General features: G+C 38.6%; 1 protein-coding gene across 2 annotated transcripts; it reads right to left on the reverse strand.

Annotated features, from left to right (window-relative positions):
• Positions 1-70: 70 nt before the first annotated feature.
• LOC112565215 (alpha-1,6-mannosyl-glycoprotein 2-beta-N-acetylglucosaminyltransferase-like) lies at positions 71-23,438 on the reverse strand. 2 transcript variants are annotated; one of them, XM_025240547.1, is made up of 10 exons: positions 23,304-23,438; positions 13,296-14,281; positions 12,343-12,641; positions 10,117-10,214; positions 9,582-9,682; positions 8,961-9,091; positions 8,106-8,181; positions 7,297-7,386; positions 6,317-6,441; positions 71-5,932 (listed from the first exon to the last, which is right to left on the reverse strand). In XM_025240547.1, exons 4-10 carry the CDS (start codon positions 10,145-10,147, stop codon positions 5,704-5,706), a joined length of 783 nt encoding a protein of 260 aa, XP_025096332.1. In that variant the 5' UTR covers positions 10,148-10,214; positions 12,343-12,641; positions 13,296-14,281; positions 23,304-23,438; the 3' UTR covers positions 71-5,703. The 2 variants fall into 2 exon arrangements, with proteins under 2 accessions (XP_025096332.1, XP_025096330.1); XM_025240545.1 differs by lacking the exon at positions 23,304-23,438 and adding an exon at positions 20,416-20,825.
• Between the last annotated feature and the right edge of the window lie 2,681 nt (positions 23,439-26,119).

Genomic DNA, 26,119 nt, shown 5'->3' on the forward strand with positions numbered 1-26,119 from the left:
AGCATACACAACCACAGTCAATCAACATGTTAAACAAATTGAACTATATACCTGAATATGCAAAATTAAATTATGTTAAACATTATTTATTGCATTTTCCCTCTTACAAAACAACCTGGCAAACATACAACAGTCACAACACAGCTGTGTACAGTAAAATGTTATTCTAATCGCCATGATATGAAATGTTAAATTTATACAACATCAGCAAAACTGGCATGAACATCCTGCTCCCCAAATTTTGTTACTTTTCCTTGGAGATTTAATCTAATTTTCTTCAATGTGTGTTCTTTAAAGTAATAAGGATAATGAAACTAGTGGTAAAATGTCACTGGTTCATCTTGTTTCTGGCATGGCTTACTAGTGGTAAAATGAAATGGTTCACCTTGTTTCTGGTGTGGCTTTTTACACCTTTTTTCTTCCCTGAAAGATTAGGTAGCCCATTCAAGACACGATGAGAAAGGGAAATTACTATTCAATAGCCCAAGTGAGCTTCAAGCCAGTGATCTCTCAGTCTGAAGCTGAGTGTTCTAACTGCATGTTATTGCAGAGCATTCCTCTAAAATAAATCATTCCCTACAAATGACATTTAAGCTCATAGACTGCAACAAATATTTGTTCCTAAATTACTAGTTTTGCCAACATTAAAGAGTTCATATAAAGTATATGGACAATCCCCTTACCTTTCCACATAAAGGGAATGAGATCTCTTATACTCTTTGTAGTCCTGAGGTGCATTTTTACAAGAAAAACTCTGAGCATGCCAGATAGAAATGGCCTCACACCTTTACCCTTCTGTGAAAAGCTGAAACATGTACCCCTCTTAAAATACTTCAGAAATGTTATGCCTAATAAAATTCATTGAGTAAAATTAATTGCACAAACCTGGACCATCTCCTCAAAATCATGACCATCTTAATAATACACAAGTCCAAACATGATAATAGGCTGGAAAAGATGTAACAAAGCTAGATCTCGTTTCCCGATGCCTTAAATCTCAAGAGGAAATGAGCATCAAAATAGAAGTTAAAAAAAAGTGTCAAAGCCCCTCGTACGCCACGCAGACACAAAGCAATAACACACTGCCTGTTAGGAAAAAAGTTACACAAAATGCTCTGAAGTATGCACGCAGATAGTTTGGGCATTCTTGTGTTCAGTGGTATATATCATCAATACACAGATGTCAAAACAGGTTCTCCCAGGAAATACATTCAATCACTTCTACAGCACACCAGTTATCACAAACACCCACAAGAAATGTGTCAGATCTCATGCAAGCACCCTCATTAATATTTTCACCTCCCTCATCAACACTTATGTTGTGATCATGCCATAAAGGCTGACTTTAATAAAGGAGGTGACATACTGTAATGCAACATATTCCCTGTTGGGCTTCTCTTGATTAAACAAATCATGAAGTTTTAATAATATACGAAGCTTAAAAAAATGACAAAAGGATGAAATCTAGTATAGAAATCTTATGATCGTTATTACACTGCAATACTCCCAATTTCATGCTATCACATTCTGCAACAAAATTTTTTTAAAATTATGTGTCCTATGGCACATGTCAATCTTATTTCTGTCCACAGCTTTTTCAACAGGTCCCACTCAAGGGTGAAATTTTACATACACATATATACACAGTCAAAAACTTGCTCTCCAAATGTACATTCCTGAAAATAGTTTGAATATAAATGCATGGACAGCAAAAAAATATTTCCATTATTTTTATGAAAAAAATTCCTACTTACAACAAAGTTGAAATAATATAAAATAAATGGGTGACATAACTAACTAATGAATAATATAAAACTTGAGCTTATTCACTGAGAGGTGGGAAGTAAAAGAGCCAGAACTGAGGCAAAAGTTACAGGTGTGAGTGATGTCACAACACTGCCCATGATGAGGAAAGTCTTATTTGCTGCATTTTTTTTTCTTCAAAATTTTGAAGATGCTATTTAGAATGCTGTCTACATGAGCATCCACTATGTCAGCATAAAATCTGATTTTAAAAAAAAAAAGTCCAATTTTGGAACCCAATTTGTAATAGCAGAAGCCAGTAGTTTAACAGCAAGTTAGAATTAAAGTATTAAAAAAAAAAACCAGCACATGCTGCAGCAAGAAACTGGACTCTAAAAGTGTGGAAAATGAGACTTCACTGTAGATGGTATAACATTTGTATTACAAATCTTAAATGACAATAAAACAAATCTGATAAAACATTTAGAAAGTCACTTATTTAAGAATCTACCAAATCAAAAGATGCACATAATTTCCTCTTGTCTAGCCTTTTAATGCTTATGTGTGCTTATGTGTCACTAGCGTTCACACTGGCTTTGTGTTCTTAAGAAATACTGATACAGTCATCAAGTATTTTCTGTTTGTGTGTACTCTATGTGTATTTAAATATGCGCTCTGTGTGTATATATATATACAAAATAGCTATGTTACTAAATATGCCTGAGGGACAATAAAAGCCACCAGGTATCTCCATCTGCTATCTACTGAAGCTGCAGTGTAAATATGCAGCATGAAGAACCCCTACCATGTCACAGTCATTCCTTTTGATACATCTAAGCTCGTACCAACACAGTCAATGGCATTCAGCTGTGATTACAACTTCTCTCTGGCAAGTTATTATATTAAGTACATTAAATGTTTCCAACATCTGAGTATATGAACACATTTATGTACACCATAATCAACATTAGCAGCAAAAGGAGGAACAAGGTTAAATGTATACAAATATCATAAATTTTACTAACTAGAGTATATAAGCATCCACATTAGTGGGAAATATACATCCAGCAGGCGATTGAGCCTGCATCATTCAATGCAGTGTGCCGTTCGTTTTTCAATGATTAATTACAAGTAAAAGACACAGAATGCCATTAAAGCAGAGTTGGCATCTGAGGCATTTTCTGTCTAAAGCAATACACATAAAAAAACCCAGAAAATTATGCCAAACAAAAATACTTCCTTCAATGATCTATTTATTCTTGGACAATACTTAAATCCTCCTCCTATAATCTCCTACTATTTTACATCCTTTTCTCAGACTGCTGCCAATGCTGAAGCTTTGCTTAATATCAGTTTTACTCTCATCAAACATGTTTTATTCATTAGTTTAATTTGTTGATCACAGAACATATTTGATACACTGAGGAAATGCTCAGGGCTTTATTGAGGTACATGGCTGCATTAACATGTCTCTTTCAACGTTTCCTTGTACAAAATTCCTGAATTTCCTGTCTTGCGGGAAAAGCTTTAACAAAGCGAATGACTTTTTAAATTTTCTTCTGACACCTTACAATGACTCAGATTAAACTCTATCCCTTACAGATTTTTCTTTTAATTCCATAAAAGCAATAATAATAATTGAAAACACTAATTAAGCTAACCTATACCAACAGAATTCCTGCCTTTTATTTCTTATAAATTAATGACAATTATTATAATTAAAGTGATAGGACTAAAAAATTAATGCATTTCTTGGAAACTTATAACCTTATGTGGCACAATGGCAAATGTACAAAAATATATGGCAAATCTACATCTTTAAAAAAAACAAACCAACCAGATAATCCTAAACTGCCAGCAGGTAACACCTTCATTAAAAAAAAAAACTTATGTATGAATTTTTAGAAAATTACATATTATTATTTGTCCCCAACAAAAATAAACAGTGGTTATAGTGTCACACACTCATTCTCTCAAATGCAGGAACCCACACCCACACCCGCTGTGTTGTTCCAAAGCTCATAAAGAAAAGGACAAATGAGAGTGGTGAGCAATTTGTGTTTTATGCCAAGCCAGCAACTAAGGCTATATCATGGCAAAGTAGCCAGCCTTGTACAGAGGCCACATTCAGAGAAAGAGCAGTTTGTCTGAGATGAGATCTTCATCCAGGACAGCCAATCCTCACTGTATTAGTGACAAGCGCTAACCATTGTACCACCGGACTCCCAGACAAATGAGAGGACAGTCACACTTCTTACATAATCCATATATTTAGCATCCCTATCGAAATCAAAACAAAAAATGGAAGCTTCGGCACACATCTGAAGGATATGGATACTGAGTACTGACATAAAACAGCATGGATATGTAGCAAACTCTATGACAAGAAACTCAAGTGCACCAGTCTAATTCCATTCTGATAACAGTCTCTGGTGACACCAGTGTCAGAATAAACATATGCTGTACTAACAAATCCCTTTACTACAATATCCACTCCAATCTAGCAATTTCTAGCCTTTGCATGATGCTGATATGTTCCAGCGGTCACCAACTTTTCTTACAATAGCTGTTAATACAAACCATACTTCGTCAAAAGACAGAATGCTGGAACAGATGACTTATAGAATGACCTACATTCATACTTTACATCTGCAGAAAACAGGCATACAGATTTTTTGGAAGGAAAGCATAAAGCTAACTTTGGCAGGAAAGGCACCAACAATAATTTCCAACTTACCTCCAGCATACTCTAACTTTGGGGAAAAAAAAGCAGGCCAGATTGTTTCTTCCTAATACAAAGCCTCGTTTACCATACCATGTCCTCTTAACTGTTTACACAGTCTATAAGAAATGCACTGAGGTTAGCTTTGTGCCTTACTTCAATTACATTCAAATATTCATACCTAAAAAAAGATGATTATGCATATGAGCTCCATGGATAATTAATTTTCATACATACATGGAACGCTATTCATCACAGTGAGTGGAGGTTTTGCTGAGCCATTTTACTTTGTTTTGCAAAAGAAAAATGCCACAGCTGAGAGGTACGACTTTACATGAGACTTGATAATAAAACCACATCTACAGAACGGGAAAGCAACTACCTTTCTGTCATACCCAAGATGTGTCCGAAATCAACTTTGTTTAGGATATGTCAGAAGTCTGAGTAAATAATTTTGTAGGTATTTCAATGTTAAATTTAAATCCATTTTTAGTTCTTCCTTTCTTTTTGCTTTTCAAGTGAAATCTTTCTAATAATATCAGCTTACAACACAAGAAAAATAAAACACAAAAAATGGCAGAACATATTTTTAGCTGATGTTTTTGGTATACAAACATATTTTTTCCTTAAATGTCTTATGCATAACTCTAATCACCCTCTCCATACTTCTGCTTGAAAGAAGTGATACTGACATGAAAAAAATAGGGGCAGGTAGAGGTTTACAAAACCAACTGCTTCCACCACCCCCCCTTCTTCATCTCAAATGAATAATTATCATGAAAGCAGTACTTTGCAAACTAAAGCTGCCCACTAAGCAATCACATTTTTTGCACATAAGGATGTTTTATCTCCAAATACGAATCATTCATCTTTATTCCCATCAATAACTTCGATGGCACAGAGTATGTTCAAAATGCCATGACTAGAATAGCATGGCTAAATATGCAAGAAAAGTCTGTGTTTCACTGCACAAACAACATTTTAAAGAGAGATAACTTTAATCTTTTGTAAAAGATTAAAAAAAAAAAAACTCAGGTAGTACACTTTAACACATGCAAAGTTTAATACTTTTTCTTTGAAAAAGGTGAGGTGGACATTGCAGCAAGTGACTTTCAGATCACCCCCAGCAACATTAGCAATTTTGGCAACACAGCAACACCTGATGCTTAGCAAACAATGTCCCTCATTTTAATTGAGAGTTTTTAAATGTTTTTGTTTTGACAGAGCAAAAGTTTCTATCATCTGCTTATTGGGGATGTTGTTAAATTGAAGAAACTTTTGCACAAATCATGGTCCCTTACGTCACCCCACCCACCATTGGGTTTTGGATCACGCAGTTTAAAACGAGATTCTCCATCAATGACAACAGTGTTGGGAAAAAGATGCTGCTTGTTGCTGTCTAGAGTTGCTTCTACCTGCTGAACTTTGGCCATGGGATCACAATTCTTGGACTTAACATGTGTTCCACTTGGAAAAAAGAAAAGAAAGAATTTTTGCTTTTATCAAAATGATTGTCCTATATATGCATACCAATGAAACTTGTGACATACATGCATAAGAATGTTAAGGCTAGGATGGGACAATTGTGACTTATCTTACTTGTCTCCATCCTTCTTATCTACTGTATTCTTTCTTATTTATTTTTATCTCATATACCGATCCTTTCATTATACTTTCAACTTTTCATATCCATAACTCACTGGGCACTACAAAGTGGGTGGTGTTATGCAACTCAGGCAATTCCCAATAAAATTTTCAAAGGCTTTTCTACATTAGATTTGCATTTATGCACTATGAGCATAACTAAATATCAGTTGACAATTAAGTATTTTTGAAAAAAGCTGCTCTTACCATTCACCAATATGGAAAACCCTTGTAGCCTTCATCTTGAGGATACGTATCTTGTCACTAATGCAGTTCGTGCTGAGATGCTGGAGAGTCCAGTCCCAGTTGTAGTCATCAAACTGACAAAATTCCTGAAACCACAGAGAGCTTATGCTATGTTACAGCTAGTAGTTTGTGCTGCATTAACCAGAATTAAACAGCTTCCAGTTTTTGAGGAAATAAAAAATTCAAACTTTAAGCATTTTATTTGTTGTCAGTCTTTTGCTCATGGAAGCCTGCTGTTAGGACAGACTTCTTTTAATTAGAATAATTTAACCGATTAGTAATTGTTATTAGCTGATGCTTAACTTCAGCAGGGCAGTTGATTTATTGCTGGTTAATACAATGTACAAATATTTTTGCCGATCACAGAAGAATTTTTCGTTAATGCAGTACTGGTAATTGCTTTTATAAACCAGGAATGATTACAAAGCAATTTTCTATTCACAATACGCAGTTGACTGCCTTTGCTGTTTAACCGATTATATTAACTTCACAATATTGTAGTATAACTCTGATATAGTTATAAAAGTAATGTAAGTTAACTTTTTTCTGATATTGTATAACTGACATTATATCACCCTTCAATGAAAATGTTAAAGTGACTATTTGTACACAAGGAAAAGATGCCATTTAATCCTGAAGTTCACATGCTGTGCTTAACTCATTCAATATGGACAAATCCATAAAATAAACTGTAGTTATGAAGATGTTTGCATCAGTGGATGTATAAGAAATGTTAACAACAACTGTTGCACAGGCTTTTCAATAAATTTCATTATATGCTATCATTGCTACTTATCAAAACTCTTGACTGTTAATTGTATTCAATCAGTGCAGCATGCTGTCTGTTACATGGATCATCTACATCTAAAGGACAAAACTATTTGAGTAAAAAGATAACAATTACACCTTAGAAAAGAAAACCTCTTGATCCCTCCACTTACTTTAGCACATTTTTTTATTTGATTCCACAGTGACCTGGTAAAGGCCATACCCAGGTTGTGCTTGGATGAGATCCAGTAAGCTCGCTCAGCCTGTGGAATGCATCAAAAAAGAACCACTTACCGTGCACACACACATAAAAAAACCTAAAATGATTAGATGGCTTGTGGGTCTTTGAAGGAGATGGAGTACACCCAGACTAAAGAGATTTAACAGGCACGCAGATAAGAATTTTAGCTTTTTTTTAAAAGATACTTCCATGGCTCTGTATAATACTTTGTTTAAAGTATGTTTTTTGTACTGCAGCATTGTGCCTGAAGACCTAAGTGCATTGCTAGGGTCATGTAAAAAAATCGGAGTAAAAAATATGTAGGTAAGCTTTGGTTTTCTCAGCAATTAAGCCATGAAATCATTTTATATTACATGTTGCTGCTAAAGAAATGCCATTTCAGTTCTTTCTTGCAGTCTGTTACTGAAGATACCCTAGTGAATGTTTTAGAGAAATTTGTGTGCATTGGTTATATATATGTGTGTGGGCTTGTATATGTGCAAGCACAATAGAGAGACAGACACTTGCATGCAAAATAAAAAGAAAGGAATATATGGGAATATAGCTGAATATCCAATGCATTGCTGAGAAAATCTCAATTTAAAAAACTTTCATTGTGATGTTTTATTAACTCAACACTAAGAAATCCTGCATCCTGAGACAATAACAAGAAATATACACATCTTCACTTCACTCTAAAAATGTTTTCAAAGTGTAAGAGTAGTGAAAAGACCCAGTGTTCCAGAAATAACAGAAACTTACCTTCCCATTGTCAGCATTGTAGTTCTGAGTTTTTTCATAGTTTCCAAGTACTAGCATATGACAATCAGGGCAGTCTCTGTAAGAAAAAAAAATATATATATATACCCACCCCACCATAACTTCTAAAAAAGCGAATGAGCATATGTCTGCTCCATGTGCATACACTTGTATATTTACAGGAATCCCTAAGGTTACTAACACTGGACTTACCAGATTTCTAAAATACAAGGGGCAGCTTGGTGGTGCAACGGTCAGTACCTGTCACCAATAACACTTGGTTCAGATCTTGTCTCAGGCATGTAGCATCTACATTTTACACACTCGATTCTTCCCCCACCCCCTCTTCTAGAATACAAAGTTACTTTGTTTTATTCACTGAAGTATAAGGCAGCAAGATACTGAATTTTTTTATGTCAGTGGAACTGTAAGTAAATGTGGGGCTAAGACGTTATGCCAGCAGCTCTATCTCAGTGACTGGTGGCTCACTCACCACTTATTTGACTTCTCCATGACATTGCTAGCCCCATACCTTCGTTCAAGCTTTGCCAGAGGATTCTTGAGAGTTTCTTTGACCTTCAAATTATTTGGCTCCTCACAGATATCAAGGTCTTTACATTGCAGATGAATGGGGATAGGAATGTTTGGAAAAAAAAAAAAAAGAAGCAAACAAAACACTGTTAACCATGCTGCAATAAAGCACCTTGACCAGTTGGAAAAACAAAGAAGTGTCGACACTTTGATCACATCAAGTTTATATGCATAAATAATTTACTTGGTTAAGGGAAAAATTATTATTACTAATGTTCATTACTTATAGTCTTTTCCCCCCTTCATACACTCTTAATATAAACTTACTTGTTCCTAGTTGTTTGCATCAACTGTAGGGAGGAAAGGCTGTCTGGAAATAAGTAATAATCATCTTCAAGCAGCAGCACATGGCCCTCATACCCATCCAGCAGTCGAACTTGTTCAAACACGAACTGGAGCTAGTCATTAAAAACAATCTGGAGTTAGTTATCAAACACAAACTGGAACTAATTAGCAAATACAAAAAAGAACTAGTCATCACATACAAACTGAAACTAGTTATCAAGCACAAACTAATGTCAATCCTCAAAATTCCTATGCTACTGCACACACCAAGCTATGAATTTTAGTTTCAGTAGCCAGGGTGATTTTTATTAAATGCAGGACACTAGAATAAACTAAGCCTTCAGCTCCATGTTTAGCTCGTAAACAGTGATTGTTTAAAACATTTATTAGGCTATGTTTCAAGAACGCGTAGGTGAAATAACATAAAAATACCCTGCCACAAGAAAAGCTGACTATGACACTAGTGACAATGCCTATCAGACAACACCAAAAGGCATAGTAATATGAAACAAAAAAATATGGCAGAGGGTGGTAGGCTGACACTGTAGAATATAGTAATCAGAAGAAACAATGATTTCGGTTTCAATTACATTCATCTTGTACCTTCCATATCCAGTGGTGTTTAATCTGGCAGTACTTTGCTTCCCGATAATGGCCATATTTGTCTGGGTGCTCCAGCATTGTTGCACTTCCTTTCCAAAGCACTGTAAATATCAGATGGAGAAATTGATTTTTTTTTTGCTTTGTCATTAAAATCACAGTATTATCACCATAATAATCAAAAATTTTTAATTCTTGTACTGTTCTAAATTTTTTGACAGATCATACACAACAGCAATCATTTACAATACACCTAATAATTATAATATTGAAGGAAACTTAATCGCTACTGCATCAATCAATGTGAATTTCTAAAACAGATGATCGACTGAGGATAAATGGCTTACAGCCAACACCATTTTCATTGCTGTACCACTTTATAAAAATCCAAACCCTTCAATGATTGAGCAACAATTTAATTTTTTTTAAAAATTTAGTTGAAAATTTTCATGTTAAAAGGAAATCCTCCTGCTTAATACAGCTGAGATTTTACATACAAAAGCTTATCATAAAGCTAGATCAATTTAGCATCACATACACTTCCTTCTTGATATCACGAGGGCAGTCATTTGGGTCTTCCCCTGGGAACTTGTCTGAATAGATTTGTTGCGAATATGGGAAAAATATTTGAAGAACCTGCAAGAAATTAATTCAAGTCTGAGCCTTTAATCTCCAAAGAAAGGGCCAAAAGACAAAGTGCTTCTGTATATTAATGACATCATCATTTATAGATAAGTCATTTAGTGCAGTGGTAATGTTGCTACTGTTCCACAGCTTTGAAACACCTGCAGACTTCAATTCTTTGAACATTTTCCAAAAGAAAAAAAAAAAAAAAAAGCAAATCTCTTTCTCTATGTGCTGCAATGGCTGTTACTCTCCACTAGCATAAATCTATCACTGCCTGCTCTTTTATGATATCCCATAAATCCAGGTAGATTAAATCATGTCTGCATCACTCAGAGCTGCCCTGCAACAACTCTAATGCTCGCACTCATGTTCACATTATGACATGTTTGTTTCTGCGTCACCTGGCTTAGAAGCAGATTCTCAAGCATTCACTGTTTATGGTTACCTGTCATGCTGTTGTCAGGAGCAATCAAGAGTATAAGCATTAAAGTCAAAGTACTGTAGGCCTTAATCATTACAAATCAGCACAAATTATTCCATACAACCTACCAGGGCTGACATTAGTGATTATAACATTATCAATGCAAAGCTTTCTACATTTTCACCAAAATATGTATCCCTACAAATCTGTAAAGTTTACAAAACAAAATTGTATAATGTTTGCATTTGGTTCACATGCAGTGTCTGTGTGCATGCACGTAGGAAAAATATCAAAAGATTAAAAAAGGTGAAGAATGGCCAATAAATCTGGCTATCCTTTCAGAAAGCATGAAAACTACACCATGTAATACAGCAACACAAAGCAGCAAGCGCATTTTTTTAAGCTGTTGACTTTAGAGGTTAATGATATGCGATGTTGTCACACCACAGCTAATTAGATGCCACTTCATGTCAGACTTACCAATTGTCTGACCTTGCACTGCTTGTGAGAGGCGTTTCTGTTGCATTTAAACATTTTTTTGTGGGTGGGGAGTCTAGAAAGGAAAATTTTCTTCTTAGGCAACTCGTCCCTCTTTGTTGTCTGGGTCATATTTTAATTTGTCTTGACTTCTTGCTTGTATGGTGTCTGGATGATATAACCGAGTTACAGGGGTAAATTTTTAATGTTTTCTTACTTGATGTTGTTTGCCAGTCTCAGGAGATTTAAAACCTACAAATACAGTTATTTCAAACAGAAAAGTAACTTTACCCTGACAAAAGTATATTTCAATTTTATCGCTCAGCTGTCAGGGTTCACACATATAAATATTACATATGATGTCAAAAACAAAATCCCTCTCAAATATACTTTAGTATTAGGAGGTGGCACAGCAGTAAGTTTTCAGGATGTTTGAATTTCTCAGAGCCAACCATTACAGCGGAAGGATTTTTTTCCATGAGATGTGGTGGCATTCTTTCCCTATAAGCTTAAAAATAGTGGGTTTTTTAAATCTTTATGAATCCTTAAACAGTGTTCATCACATACTATTTTGGGCTTCATGCCACATACTTACTCCCATTATTTTATGTAAATCAAGTGTGGCTTTAATTTACAATGAGGCACTAACTCCCTAATTTATTAGCTTATGCTCAAACTCTTGCATTGGCTCCATGCAGACTTCTGTCATCAGTACACTACTTAGAATTTAGGCCAATCCACCTGCTCTTTTCTAACCCTTGCTGTACATAATGTGTTTGAAGTAATAAAGCATTTGTCATGTCTCTCTCTCTCTGTTTCTAATCAGAATGTCAATCATATCTTTGCTCTCTCAGGAGTGTAATTTAATTGCATCTGGGGCCATAGTTACAATGCAGAGATGATTGCCCTTAAGGTTTGCTCACTGAAATGGCAGTGAACATTGCCTAATTAGTTAAGCCTAACCCACAAAAAAAGGAATTGTTACTGAAAGCAGAGATCTGGCCGTCACCAATGCCCCTTGACACCAAGCTGTGGATGCTTTGAAGATGACTGCAAGTTTTATTTCCAGATCTGGCCTCCAAGTGTGACAAAAAGTAGGTGAAAAAGAACAACATTACTCACCAAAAAGCAAGAGAAATCCCTTGCCCTCTTTCTATGCAAGCACATAGGTATGCATTCACCTTTTCACCCACTCATCTGCACATGCTTCATGAAAAAGTGAACTAGGTAATTGCTCACCGGACAGAAAGTGATACCCTGGACCAGCTTGTTCAGTTCGTGTGAGAAGACATCATGGGAAATGATCAGCAGCACCTTCTCAATGCCCTGCACCTTTGCCAGGGAGTCAAAGAGAATTCTGAGGTGCTCCACACGGTTGTGAGCCTGCACTACTATAACAACACTTTCTACACCAGCATCAGGCCAAATTTGCTCAGATTTAGGACAGGCTGCTCCCGGTTAATGCGCAGTATTTCTTTCTTGACTGATTCTATGTCACTGATGTTGAGTTCCAGATCAGGTCCGCTGTAAGTCTCCACCTGCCACCAAAACAATCACTGAGTATGCGAGAATCCTCTAGCAAGAAATAAAAGAAAAAATGTCAATCTAAATGCTGATTTATTATTTACTGATAATCCCATTCACTTACAACTATTGCATTCTTCTAGTGATGCCTAGCTTCCAAAGGAGAGGAAAGCATGTTCAGCGACTGGACTTCTTCGAAATGTTGTAGATTGCTGTTGTGCATGGTCTTAATGTTGATTGAACGTGACAAGTCTAATCCCTATACTTTAATTATGGGGAAGGGGGAATGGTGGACACAGGAAAATTACTTTATTCAATTATAGTTATGTCTCACCTCAGCTATGGATTTCCACTGTTTACCTTCCCTCTTGTACTATTTCCCTTGTTTCTATCAATACTTTTTTATCAATACCAGTAACTGTAATATATAGCAATTACATTTCTTTTTCAAGGAGTTTTCTTTTCCTTAATGGTTATCATGCTCGCTGTTTCATTACATTTTTTGTAACCATGATTTACAACTATTTCCCGTACCAGCGATACAAAGACTAGTGTTTAAGTTGATCGTTTAAAGAAATAAAATACACAAAAATGGAGAAAGACAGATTCACCTGCTATATGTGATTCAGAAGCTGAAGAAGAAAAAAAGAGAGAAACCAAGAACTTACGTGAGTACTATTCACACTGGCGTTGATAACGACCCGGGAGTGAAGAGGCCTGGCCAGACTGACGAGCTGGCTGATGACGTCCCCGCCGTTGGCGTCTACTTCCGGCGACCAGCCCAGCTGCATGTGCGCGCTATGCAGTTGCTTGCTGGCCAGCCCCGAGTACTCCCGGTAGTTTTGGTCGCCCTCCGGCCAGCTGGGCATGAGATGCATGTTGAGCAGAGCAAACAGCACCATGGCCACCACTATTACGATCCGCAAGGCACGACGTGGGTGCATACGCATTCTGCTGACCTTCGACCTCTTCTCCGGGACAGAAACTGAACTACCCAACAGTTGCGTTTCTTCGATTCTGGCCCCTCCCTTTTTTTTTAAAGGTGTTTATCCTGCATCATCATAGGCACCGTTTCAAAGAAGAATGTTTAGGGACGTCGACGCTGATGACGAGGTGGTAAACGAAACTTCCAACAGCAGGCAGACACGATTCGGTTGTTTGTTTGCTTTTTTTTTTTCTTCTTATAATCCGAAGGTAGAGTGCGGATTAGTGAGAACAGTCTGCTAATTTAGTATCAGGTTCGTCCACTTCGACTGGACCATCATTGAATACAACCGAGCGGTTGCCGCTTAGTTGAAGCGCTTAGCAAGGGTGTGTGACCCCCGTAGACGTAGTACGTCGAGGCAGGTGACTCATTAGCCAGTCCGAGACGTCACGCTTGAATCTTGGAAACGTCACCGTGCAGACTGGCCGTGCTGAAGGGCGTGAGCAGCTGAACTGACCGTGAACTAGTGAGTGTGCACCCGCTACCTTGCTGCGCTTTGCCCTTCGCGCGTGCTGCACGGGACGGACAATGACGGCGATGGCTAGCAGCGGATGTAGAGGATTCGCTTACAACATGATGCTGACTTTGAACCCTGTCCACGATAACCTGTCGTCTCTACAGCTGCTGCACCGGCGGTTCGTTCAATGCTAGCCTCATCCACCGCAGCTCCTGAAATAAAAAAAAAAAAATAAACTTCTTTACTGCACGACAGAAGATCAAGATCCCTCGCCCCTCCCCTTGCTCTCTCCTCTACACCCACAATCCCCCTCACCCTCGCCTGTCCATCATTCAGACAACAAACGAGCGAGCGAACAAGCGAGAGAGGGGAGCGTTGTATAAACCACACTGAAGCAACGGAGTCGATACTCAGCAAGTCTCTCCTGGATAAAAGGAAGATGCTTAAAGCAAATACTGCAAGTAATTGAAACAAAATTATAAAAAAATCTTAAGATATAAAAGTACAAAATAAAAAAAATTTCACACCAAATAAGTCCATTAAAAGGTATCATCGACAATTTAAAGTGAACAAAAATGGACTACCATCCGCGTGATCCTCATACGATCGAAACATCACTGATCGTTCTCACAACATCTGTTGCATGATTACCGAAAAGTCGCATGGAGTGTTTTAGAAATAACCTTTAGAGTCGTTCATAACATTCCATGTCGGTTCTACATCTCTACCTCACAGAGGACACAACCTAACAATGACGGTGAGTGGTACACCATGAGCAGACAGCCTCTACTGTTATATCTACTACATAATGCACACACAGCTTGCTTTACAAGCTGGAAAATACCGATGGGTATTAAGACAAGGTCTTAAACTTTCAGCCAATGCTGTTTCAGTTTGCTGTGACGAGTATAACGGAGGAAGTAAATATTACGGCGATCCAGCAGTCGTACATGAAACCTGGCACAAAAATCAGGTTTGAAAAAATCTGAAAAAAAGGTTAATGTTATTTTTTTTTTTTTTAAACGCGGCCTTAAGACGCGCGCAGTAAATTTTATCTTCACATCAGCTTTACAGTTAGGTACACACACAATACATCATCGATACACGCAGCTTAGAACCAATCCCGGGAAAGGTGACACAAAATGTCGAAAACGATGTAAGTACGGTCCACAATTCCCACCCCCTAAATCCTAAATCATCCTCAAACACAGACCGCCAACATCATACTGCTCTAAACAGGCGCCATACTGGTGGAAGATGTTAAACCAGGGACATTTTCATCGGAGGAGGGGTCCGATGACCGTTCCACGCGAAGTGGCTGAGGGAGAGCAGATAAAATTGACCAGTTTTTCGCCCGCGAAAGTGGGGGGCTGCATGATGTTGATAAATGCTCCCCGACAGTGAGCCAATGTTTGTTTACTTTGTTTACGCTGTTCACTTGACAGACAGGGCAAAGTGACGTGCGACAGGCGCTCAATACAACAGTTAGCAGATGGCTTTGCATGCTTTAGTAACAGACAAGCATGGCGCTCCTGAAAGTTGCACTAATGTGCTACCAGGTGTGGACGAAAGTTTAACAATCTACGTGTATGCTACAGATGTTCGTGAAGGGTGAGTGGACAAAGACAACATGCCAAAGCAAACGTTTTCATAAGGAACTCGGCAGATAGTCTCCACCTGTGGTTTCGTATGCCCCTCAACAACTTCAATCAGCACCAGGAGATTCAACAATTCAACTTCCCCCAAAAAAAACAAAACAAAAAAACAAACAAACACTGCCAACCGAGAATCAGGAAGAAGATGATGACGGTAAACGATCACAGTGTCATTTCATAACAGATGTGTGCTAAGTTAAAAAAAAAAAAATCCACTCACGTGTGATGTGAAACGACCGAAGGCTCAGTGAATACAATCTAACCCGAGCTGTAGCGCGGAGAACAGAGGCTGGTCGAACTACAAAAGCTGTCTCTCAATGGCTTCAGGTGTCTCAGCTTTAATTGCCCACGACACTAGCGTACTAACTCTAGTATTTCAAGCTTTTAGGGTTCAGCCACAATCAACCAAAGGTGTAAAATCCTCATGTGACCACAATATATTGATGTAGTTAAGAGGGGAGGATAATGGAGAAAAAAACGGTGGGGTGCACTGAGAAAACAAACTTTCCGATGTGTGATGTTAAATGAAAATAAACAGTTAAGTACCTGGATACATTATCAGACCAGGCAAGTGATCAATGGCGCATCGGACAGTTTACAATCAGGCACAGAATACCAACAGCAACAACGACACAGCCCACCCTTCAACCCAACGCATATGCAAACACTTTAAACACGCGGATTAATTTTTTTAATCCCCTGTAAATGTTACTTGTGTTCCCTCATGTCAGTAAAAAAAATAGGACAAAGAAACAAGACTGTATCTGGCTTCAACATCTGTTCACTTGTTTGCTCTTAAACACAACGCCTTTGGTCAATCGATGATACGCTCGAAAAACTCATCCATAAGTAAATGATTATACCATACTCTTCAAAGAAAAAAAGAACAACTAGTGCGTCCAAAGCATTTGATAGCGTTTTTTTCTCCGAGAAAAAAAACCCACAGAAGCACTGATGATGATTTTTTTTTTCACCAGCTTCCAAACCCTTGTAATTTCCAATTTGCGTTATGAAAGTTAGGTTTATATTATTGCAGCCCATTTATTTGTTTTGCTGCAGTTTTATCTCCTAATCAGGTCTGGCGACGAGAGCTGGGCGAAGACAGAAGGATTCATCACTTTTCTGCATGTGCGAGGCCCTTCCTGAATAAAATGTCAATGACAAAAAGCACTGATGCGCGACCGCTACGGTGACAGCAGTAAAACACAACTTTATATCAGGGGATCGCACTCTATCAAGCGAAGCCAGGGATTTCGTTACCATGGCATACAGCAAAAAAAAAAAAAAGCCACATCATCCGTTCACCGCCACACTGGGCTGCATGTTCAAGATATTTCATAAAGGTTTCTTTTGTGCAGTGCATGTGTTGCCTGGCACTATCATTCTTCCCTGTCCGACACATTTCCGTCGCCCGAAAACGTGTTTTTTCTTTTTTCTTTACACAAAGCGGAAACTGATGGTGCCGAGCTGTGTACCGTGCACACATCGAGTATAGGTGTGCAGCGAGTAGACGCATGTTACTGATGAGTGTTGTCTCACTTTCCTTGACAAAGCAATCAGCATCCATGATCGCACTCCTAATTGTCAAAAATAACTGAAAATAATACATGATAGCGCTCCCTGCGCGCCATTAAAAACAAAAAATTACAAACTCTGGAAGTAAAAGCCTTTCTTAACAGGACACAGAAGAATGTTCGAGCAAGTTAGGAAGTGGGGTCGAGTTGAGAATTCTGCAAAATTATTTGTTCGATCTTCAGCAATTTTGACAAAAACATTCCTTTCGTCTATTGGAAGGTCGCAGACTACATTTGTTTCCTGTATCTTGCTCATGGGTATGTTTATTTTCTGCGCTCTAAGCAATGGTCGGTGGCTACAATGGAAAAGAAAAAAATCTAATACATTGGGGCTATCACCATGAGCTTCAGTTACTCGTTCGTCTCTTGACTGGAAACCTGCCGTTGGGTTGACGATGGGGAAGAGGGGAACATGGACAGATGCGACAGTTAACAAGGCCCGCCACTCACGCCTGTTTTGGGAGATAGTAAACAGGTCCTGTACAGGACAACCAGTCCAGTCTTTGACATTCGTCCTCTAATCTTGCCCTGGCCGCCACGGTGTCGACCAAGGTACTTAGAAGGAGAATCTTCGACAAGATGTCGTGCGGGGTCACATGGCCTGACCTGAACAGTCGCTTGACTGTTGCAAGTAGAGGTCCCTGGTGTCTTAGGAATGTGGATATTACAAAGAGCAAAGCTGTAGAGAAATAAACTTCCTAGTTTGATAAGGTACAGTGCGAGAGACAGAGAGTGAGGCAGGTTTGTTTTGTTTGTGCTTTATGCCGTGCCAGCAGTGGAGGCAGGTGGGTGAGAGTGAGCCAATCATGTAGTACAACTTTTATCTTCTCATTCACTACAAAGGCCGGCTTCTCTTCTCTGCCTATGCATTCCCCCATCCCACATTGATGTGCTCCCTAGCCAAGAGACTGGACCTCACCCAGGCACACAACTACACTATCTCCCCTGGATTAAAAAAACTAGGAATCCCACTACCTCCTCCCTTCTGTCACTCAAAAGATTGGTCAATAAATCAGGGAAGGGACATAAATCAAGTGCAGACCTACAAGTGTGTCACTACTTTACTAGAAACTAGAAAATGTCTAAGAACTTCCAAGTTTAAAATGTGATGTGGTATTGAATTACAGATATTTTAATTTCTAAACTTTTAATAGCAAAATGTATTACTCTGATCATGGTTAATACATGCTGGTCTGTTTCTATAATTTTGATCAGCATTAGTTGTAGACATAAGCAGTTCTGTATTACTCTTTACCACAATTCACAGAACCACCTTTTAATTTTTGGCATCAAAACCTTTACTGATACCAATCTCATCTCTTGCCAATCTAAAAATAGAGGTCTAGTATATGATAGTCTCAGATCCTAATTTTAATATCCCATCACTTAACCATAAACAATCAGAAAATGGCAAAAACTAAAGAAATATGTTCCCATATTCATTGATGTCACTGTAACCAGACAAAATTTTACTTTAAAACATAACTAATATTATATGCAGACTGTATGCTTAAATTTCTGTGCCACAATAAAAATGTTTTAGAAAATGAAGCTTAAACTGAAACTATAACTTAAGTTTCCAAAAGAAACAATAATTAAATGCATAACTGTTTCGACATGAACATGCATATGTAAATATTAAAAATACTTTATGCACAGTTGCATCTAAGATTGCCTGCGTGCATATGTATGTAGCTGCTAGGCATCCACCAAAAAGATAAAATAATATGACAATGATGACTAACTGAAAGAGATTCTTGTCGATATATTAGATAACTCTTCCATCACATGCACACATTCACTATTGCAGAGTTACTACTACCAGATTCTGAGTAGCATGTACATCTACTCATATCTATAAGAGCAATGCTTCCAGAACACAGTATATGATCAAGCATCTTCATTGAAGTGGAAAGATTTTGTTTTTAAACTGTCTCAGAAGAAGCGCTACAAAAATCCCTAGAAAAAGAACCTTCTACTTATTTTTTTAAATTGTGAAAAAGAAATACTTTGATGATTCCTGAATCATTTACACAAAGTTACTGTCAATATAACAGGTTAGGTTCCTCACAAATAGCACAGTATTAGCTCTATGTGTGCATTATAGAGCACAGGAGCAGTGTCTTGGGCACATGATATGGAAGTGGAATCAAGCCTGGCCTGAAAGTCTGTCTTTTTACTTGTTGAGCTTTACCAGTAAATCAGGTACCCAGCTGGTGGCCAAAGGGAGATTTCTAGTGAAAGCCTAAGGCTAGTTTCAGAACAGTTTGCAGTTAGGTCAAGCACACTACCCACCAAACTATGACAGCTCCACAGTGTTTACTACGACTATTATCTATTGCTGTATGCTAAGTGTAATGTATAATTGTTGTCATTACTAACAATATCAGAATTATGCAGTGAATCGCCAGTGTCCAAAGAGTCAAACTCATTTCACTACTAATAGTACTATGTGCTTCCAGTCTTAACAAAGGAGTAATTTAATTTCACATCAAGGTTGCTGAAACAGTTCTTAGTACAGTCATATGAATGGCTATACAATATTATCAAGAAATTGTACTGCTAGCTAAATACTGCTATGTTACAGTTACAAGCTTCACTGTTTGGTTCACAAGATTATTGGAAGGTTTGAAACAATCTTGACCACATGCATAGTCACGGTGCTTCCTGAACATTTTTTTAACATTATCAGCAGTCCCAGGCTCGCAAGAGTCTTGAAGGGTGTAAAGATGACCATCTCTAGTAGCTGGAAAGTTAGGTATGCCACAATAACATTATCGAAGTTAGTCATCCATTGGATGTAAATACTGCGTATTCCCGGAATTTTCTCTTTCGTACTGACAGCTTGCCTGAGTGGCTAAATCCATTTAAAATGTGATTAAAAAGTCTTCTTAAGTTTGAATGTGATTCTAAGCAGTGATTCTAAAAAAATTGATGTTAATTTAGACGAAAAGTCTTGTTTTCAAACCCTCGCGACGGAGAGCTTTGCACTACACTGTTTTAATCCCTCGACAGTAGTGAATAACAGAGTAAATTCCTGAACTCTGACACTCTGCTCGTGAGCAGATAGTAACATCTAAACAGACAAACACGACAACTAGCGAATAAACACCTTACCATGAGAACTGATAAACAGGATGTGTGATTCCTATTCAGTAGCTCCAGATGCATTTTGTTGCTCTGCTGCTTGCCTCAGCTTCGTCGATGGTAGCCATGCTTAGGGTCCAATCGAAATCGAGGCGCGCGCACAAAGACCGCAGAAGCTATCGTCTGCTACAAACAGTGCAAAGCCTACTTGCTCGAAGTTATATAGATGTCTAAAATGTAGAAAATTTAGTGTGCAGTGTACTGGATGATTTTTGATTGTTTTTACGTGCTTATTAATAGGATCTTTTCAAATTCCCCATCAAACCTCGCGCCTAATTTTCCACGGTGTTATCCATGACCTTTCCTATTTTCCACAAAGAAAGGCTAACGAGTTTCAAGGCGAAGGAGACAGGTATAGAAGAGAAAGACTAAACCGCTCTACACCGTGGTCGCGGACAGCAACTTGTGCAGTCAACCGTGTAGCGGTTTTTTAGTGCGGTGGGTTTGATTCACACCCTCGGTCATTGCATAAGAGGTGTACGTGTTCACATCTTACAAAGGTGGCCCAACAGGTAAGCTCAGAGTGCGAAAGCTGAGAAGCTGCCACGTCTCTGCAACGCTTTGTACACAGGACAAGAAATTAAAGAGTCGAGTGTCAAAAGCTCAGTGCGGCGGATTGTTATTAGGTTACACTTAATTTGGTTGCTAGAGGACATCTTGCTGACTTTTGATCGTGAAGACATATTTCTGTCTTAACTGGTTCTGCTTGATCTCCATCTCATTTAATATACATCTGATTACATATAATACTTGTCGATTGTCTCAAAGTCACTGTTGGATCTCTCGGGAACCTTTTTCGCTGGTTGAACTCAGTCAACAATTAAATGTTTCATCCGATCTGTGCACGCTCTATATTTATATTTCGTTCCGGGTGCGTCGGCGTACAGTGGGGATTTTTTTTATTTCCTTTGTACATATAGGTGTACATATACAGCAGCGCACGTAGTGGCATCAAGTGTGTGGTTGATGATTGTCATGAAAGTGGTGGCAACCGCTATGTTCCTAATGCAATGTAACTTGGCAAATAAATTATGATATAAAATCTTTGTTTTCGTATTCGCAGTTCCACAGGGATTTATATCGTACACATCAAACTATATTGTCCCCTTCCCTGACAGTCATACAGTTCCCAACCAGTCATCTGCTGTATGCCTCGTGTTCGGCATGCACAGCTATACATCAGATTGACCAGAATGCTATTTTCCATGAAATCACTCGTCTATAGAAAAAAATGGAAATGATCTGTGAGAGAGAGAGAGCAGAGTTGTACTAACGACGAGACTATTTCAGGGAGGCCACACACACAACAGCAACATCTAGCGCTTTACCCCATCAAAAGTCGTCTCTAAACTCTTTAAAACAAATAAAAACATACATACATCATCATCAACAACAACACACACACTTGTTGGAGTGCCAGGCTAACGGTCATTATGTTAAGCCCCACTTTCGTGAAATGCATTTCAACCATATCACACCTGCCGCTACTGCGAGAGAGGAAGATCAATGTAGAAACAGTTCAGAGCCTGACAGGTACACGGATCGATAGACACAGCATTTGTTGCAGATCAATGTATAAAGACAAAAAAGTGACAGAGAGAGTTAGGCGAAGGGACATCAGTCTCTTGTCAGACATACAAAACGATATTCAAGAACATATACAAACACAGCCATAACAGCACAACACACAAAAACAACCACACATCACCATACACACAGAATACGCAATGCACACAACATGCATGACATACACAGCGCACAGAACGCGCGAGCGAGCACACGAGCACACACACACACACGAGAAAGAGAGGTGCACATGCGACAGATAACACGTTTGTGTGTGTGTGTGTTTGTTTTTCTCTAAAAATATGTCCGGTATTCGGCTTCCTTGTAGCATGTTTATGGTCTCGACAAATCACTCCTTGTTTGTTTGCGTTTCATCATCATCATCACCACCACCACCTTCACCATTATAATCATAACTTTGTGTTGACTTTAATTTTATAATTTTTTTTAACAATGTGCTGTGGTTATTGTTTTTCATCACGTTCTCCCGTAGAGAACAGGACTACAAATAGTAAGAAGAAATTATAATAAATCTCCAGCTGTTTCCGTTCACCACCTGTTCCTCTCATGGTCAGTCACGTACATGACAATGACATGGGATGAAGGGAAGAGACAGCAGGTGCTAGACGACAGAAGAAGAAAGGAATGGAGAAATGGGATGTCTTTTCAGCGCAAAACTCTCAAGAAAAGAAGAAAGTGGTGCACTGCTCGTATTTCAGAACCACTAGCGAACAAAATGCCGCAGACGTTTAGACCACCAGCTGACGCACTGACATTTATGTAGGAGACTAGCACGTGCAAACATCGAGGACAGTCAACTAGTATTTGCTAAATGATTGCACATTATATTATCTTCCAAATTGGAGCATTGGCATATTTTGCCTTGAAGGGGCACATCTCTCACACACACACACACGTACGTAGGTATAGTCTAGCTCACCAAAATATGTGAGTAGCATACCTAATAATGATCAAATAGGTTTACAGCTGTTTCTTTAAACGTGTCCCTACTGCCTCACTGTCGTTAGAAATGGAGATAAGGAGTATTGCAGAAAATTGTTGGCTGCTGAAGTCTGCGGCAAGATGGTGTGATGTCTCGGCTACAGAGTAGGTCTCAGTAAGCAAATAAAGAACAGAAACTTTTTTGTATAACAGCGTACTATCTTCGAACTATACCGACTATACGGAACGTGCGACTGCCTAGTTTACGGCAAACAAGTTCGTCTGAACACAAAAGTCGCGAGACAGCGAAGTCCGACCAATCTTCAGCCTGTCTCTGTCTAGGCACTCACCCATCAGCAAGGGCAGGTAACCACGTCTGACGTCACCAGGTAGTTGTCCTGTGGGCTCCTCGATCATGTCCGCACAGCTCCCTTCTGGCAAACTTCGCGAAACTCGGACTGCATTCGATGGACACAAAGGTCACCCTAGGTCATGCAAACTTTCTGGGAAGAAAAAGCAAATTTTAAAAGAAAGGCATAAACCCGAAAATCAATGGCACACTCAGCTTGGAAAGGTCGATTTATCGTAAATGTCATGTGTTAAAGTAGTCTACATTTACGAGAATAGAAGTTACCTCCATCGCTGCTTACCTCCATCAGATATAACGGGTACCGGTCAGAGTAATCCGTTACATGAGAAAGAGGATAAAATAGGAGAGGATAGAAAGAGAGCCGAGCCATCAGTTCAAATCTTCCAAATTCACTCTCTTCGCGAACGTATAATGGTTTAAGATAGGAAATCCAACGAGTTATTTTTAAAAAATATTAAAATAAACACTAGATAAACATAAATACTGGAGACAATATGGAGACTAACCTGAACTGGAGAGTTATCAGCCCTTGCCTCTGTCAGTCCGTCTATTGCTGGCCTGTCTGTTTACTTGCTAGTTATTTTTCAAATTTTACTTGCTGGCATATCAGTCATTTGACATCTCTAACATTCCTAAATGAGCGCTGTTATGAAATTCTAGATTGTCATTTACTCCTACCCTCTGACCTGCTGCTGAAACTCTTCTAATGTCAGCCGTGCCATTCGCGTGTCTTTTGCTTGCTAAGCATGAAGCTGGTCTTTTGTTTCTCTACGAATCGCATCCACATCACTTAGCACCTATTAGACTTCTTACTCTATATTCTATCTGTATGCCTACCTGTATGGCTATACTAATTACTTTAATAGCCTGTTGTAGCCTCATCACGTCCCTGTTCAAGAAAACATCTCAAAGAAATATTCTATTTCCCCTTTTTGGATTCATGTGCTATGTGTTTGCGAGAGGGGGTGGCAGTAAATGTTTCCTTACGCATCGTGTGGGAAGTAAGTCCTTTAATGCAAAATTAATGTAGAGTAAATAAATCAGTTAAGCTACATATCGTTGTCAAAAATAGTTATCAGGTTTTGGAAACCGCGTGCAGTCCATTAAAGAATTCAGGACATGTACATGATGTCCTAGTGAAGACCAATCAAAATGTCCACGAGCATCTATGGTTTACCATTCATTACATATCCGCATGTTATTGCAGTCAAATAACCAAGTAATCTTGCTGACAAAAGTTGAGTCTTATTTCTTTTGTTTTCCTAAAATCGATCAGCATGGACGATCGAAGCGCACATACAGCACAACAGCACAAAGGATGAAAACCCTTTAGACACTGAGTCACACACTTGGTTCGATAGCCGCGTGGAGCAAAGGTTTTTAGCTGTTGAGCGGGGTAACAAAGTGATGAGAAAAATAAGCCAGCGAGGAAAAGGAGATAGGCATCACCCACCCACACGTCCGCCCATCAATCCATGCATATTATGCGTGCATGCCTATTTGTGCGTCGGTGCGTGCGTAAGAAAAATACAAAATAGTAGCTCGAAATTCACGAGTGGTTATTCACTTTGAAAAAGTCAGTTTTCTCGGTCGAGTGAGACGTGGCACCTTTTCCAGCTCTCCCACCCTTCACTCGCCCCCTTCACTGGGACGCGGAGGACAGTTGTTAATGTCACGTGCCGACAGCTGCCTGCTGTATTTGCATGCATGAGTTGTTCATCCGGTCTTTCTCGTTCACTTCTAGATATTGAAACATTTATTTACTTGGATGACTGTTTCTTAATGTTGCTTGTGAAAACCTTTCTTCGGAAGGGGCAGTGATGCCAAAACTCTCTTCAGTTTTTTAAAACTTTGTTTACATTCATTTCACAGATTTCAATTTCTGCCCTTCTGTACAATATTTATAAGTACCGCCATAATTTCTATTATGTGCAAGACAATCAATGCAATAGCAATAAATTAAGGACAGACAAAATGTTTACACGTTTACACATGAATACACATGTTGACATACAAGTTAAGAGATGTATGAGGTGGTGTGAAAGGACTAAGGGCTCATTCAAATAATGGTATGGTTCTTTAAACAAAAAAAAATGCTCAAATAAAATAAACATTATATATATATATCAAGACCTCTTGGCACACTGCCTACAATCAAGCTCGACAGACCTAACGAAAAGACAGTGTCCACTGAAAAATGGCCACAAAATATTTTACAAAACTTCCCAGCAAATTTTAATTTTAAGTTATATAGTCCGTCTTAATCTTATCTTGTTTATTTGTCAGGAAAATGGAAAAATATACTCCTCTTAACAATAGATTTACTTTGCCGGTAGAATCCGTTTCGGAAAATTAGTACAATATTAAAAAAAAAAAGAGAGATGATATCATATCACTCCCTCTATGCATCTGCTGCGAGAATGACATACTGCAGTGTAATTAAACTGTGTAGCTAGGGAGGGGCGGGGAACCTGGGCGTGACAAATAAGACAACACTTTATTTATCCAGAGAGCTGTAAGGGACAGGTCGATATTAAAGCACAAAACAATTACACAACATATCCATATCCGCCAAACAGATCCACACATTCATGGTTCAGCTAGCGGCATTCATCGCACACAGCGAAATTGAGAAGTCTCACGGCCGAAACAACAAAGGACAGGCTCAATCTGTTGGTCCTCCCGACAGGACACAGGACATGCCTGTCATCACGAAAAATTTCAGACACTTATCTCGCTGATTACTTTCTGCTACCAGTGCCTCTCTCCCCCTCTGCCAACGTATCTTCTCACCGG

Source organism: Pomacea canaliculata, linkage group LG5 (assembly GCF_003073045.1).
Source record: "Pomacea canaliculata isolate SZHN2017 linkage group LG5, ASM307304v1, whole genome shotgun sequence".
In the NCBI taxonomy this organism is placed as follows: domain Eukaryota; kingdom Metazoa; phylum Mollusca; class Gastropoda; order Architaenioglossa; family Ampullariidae; genus Pomacea; species Pomacea canaliculata.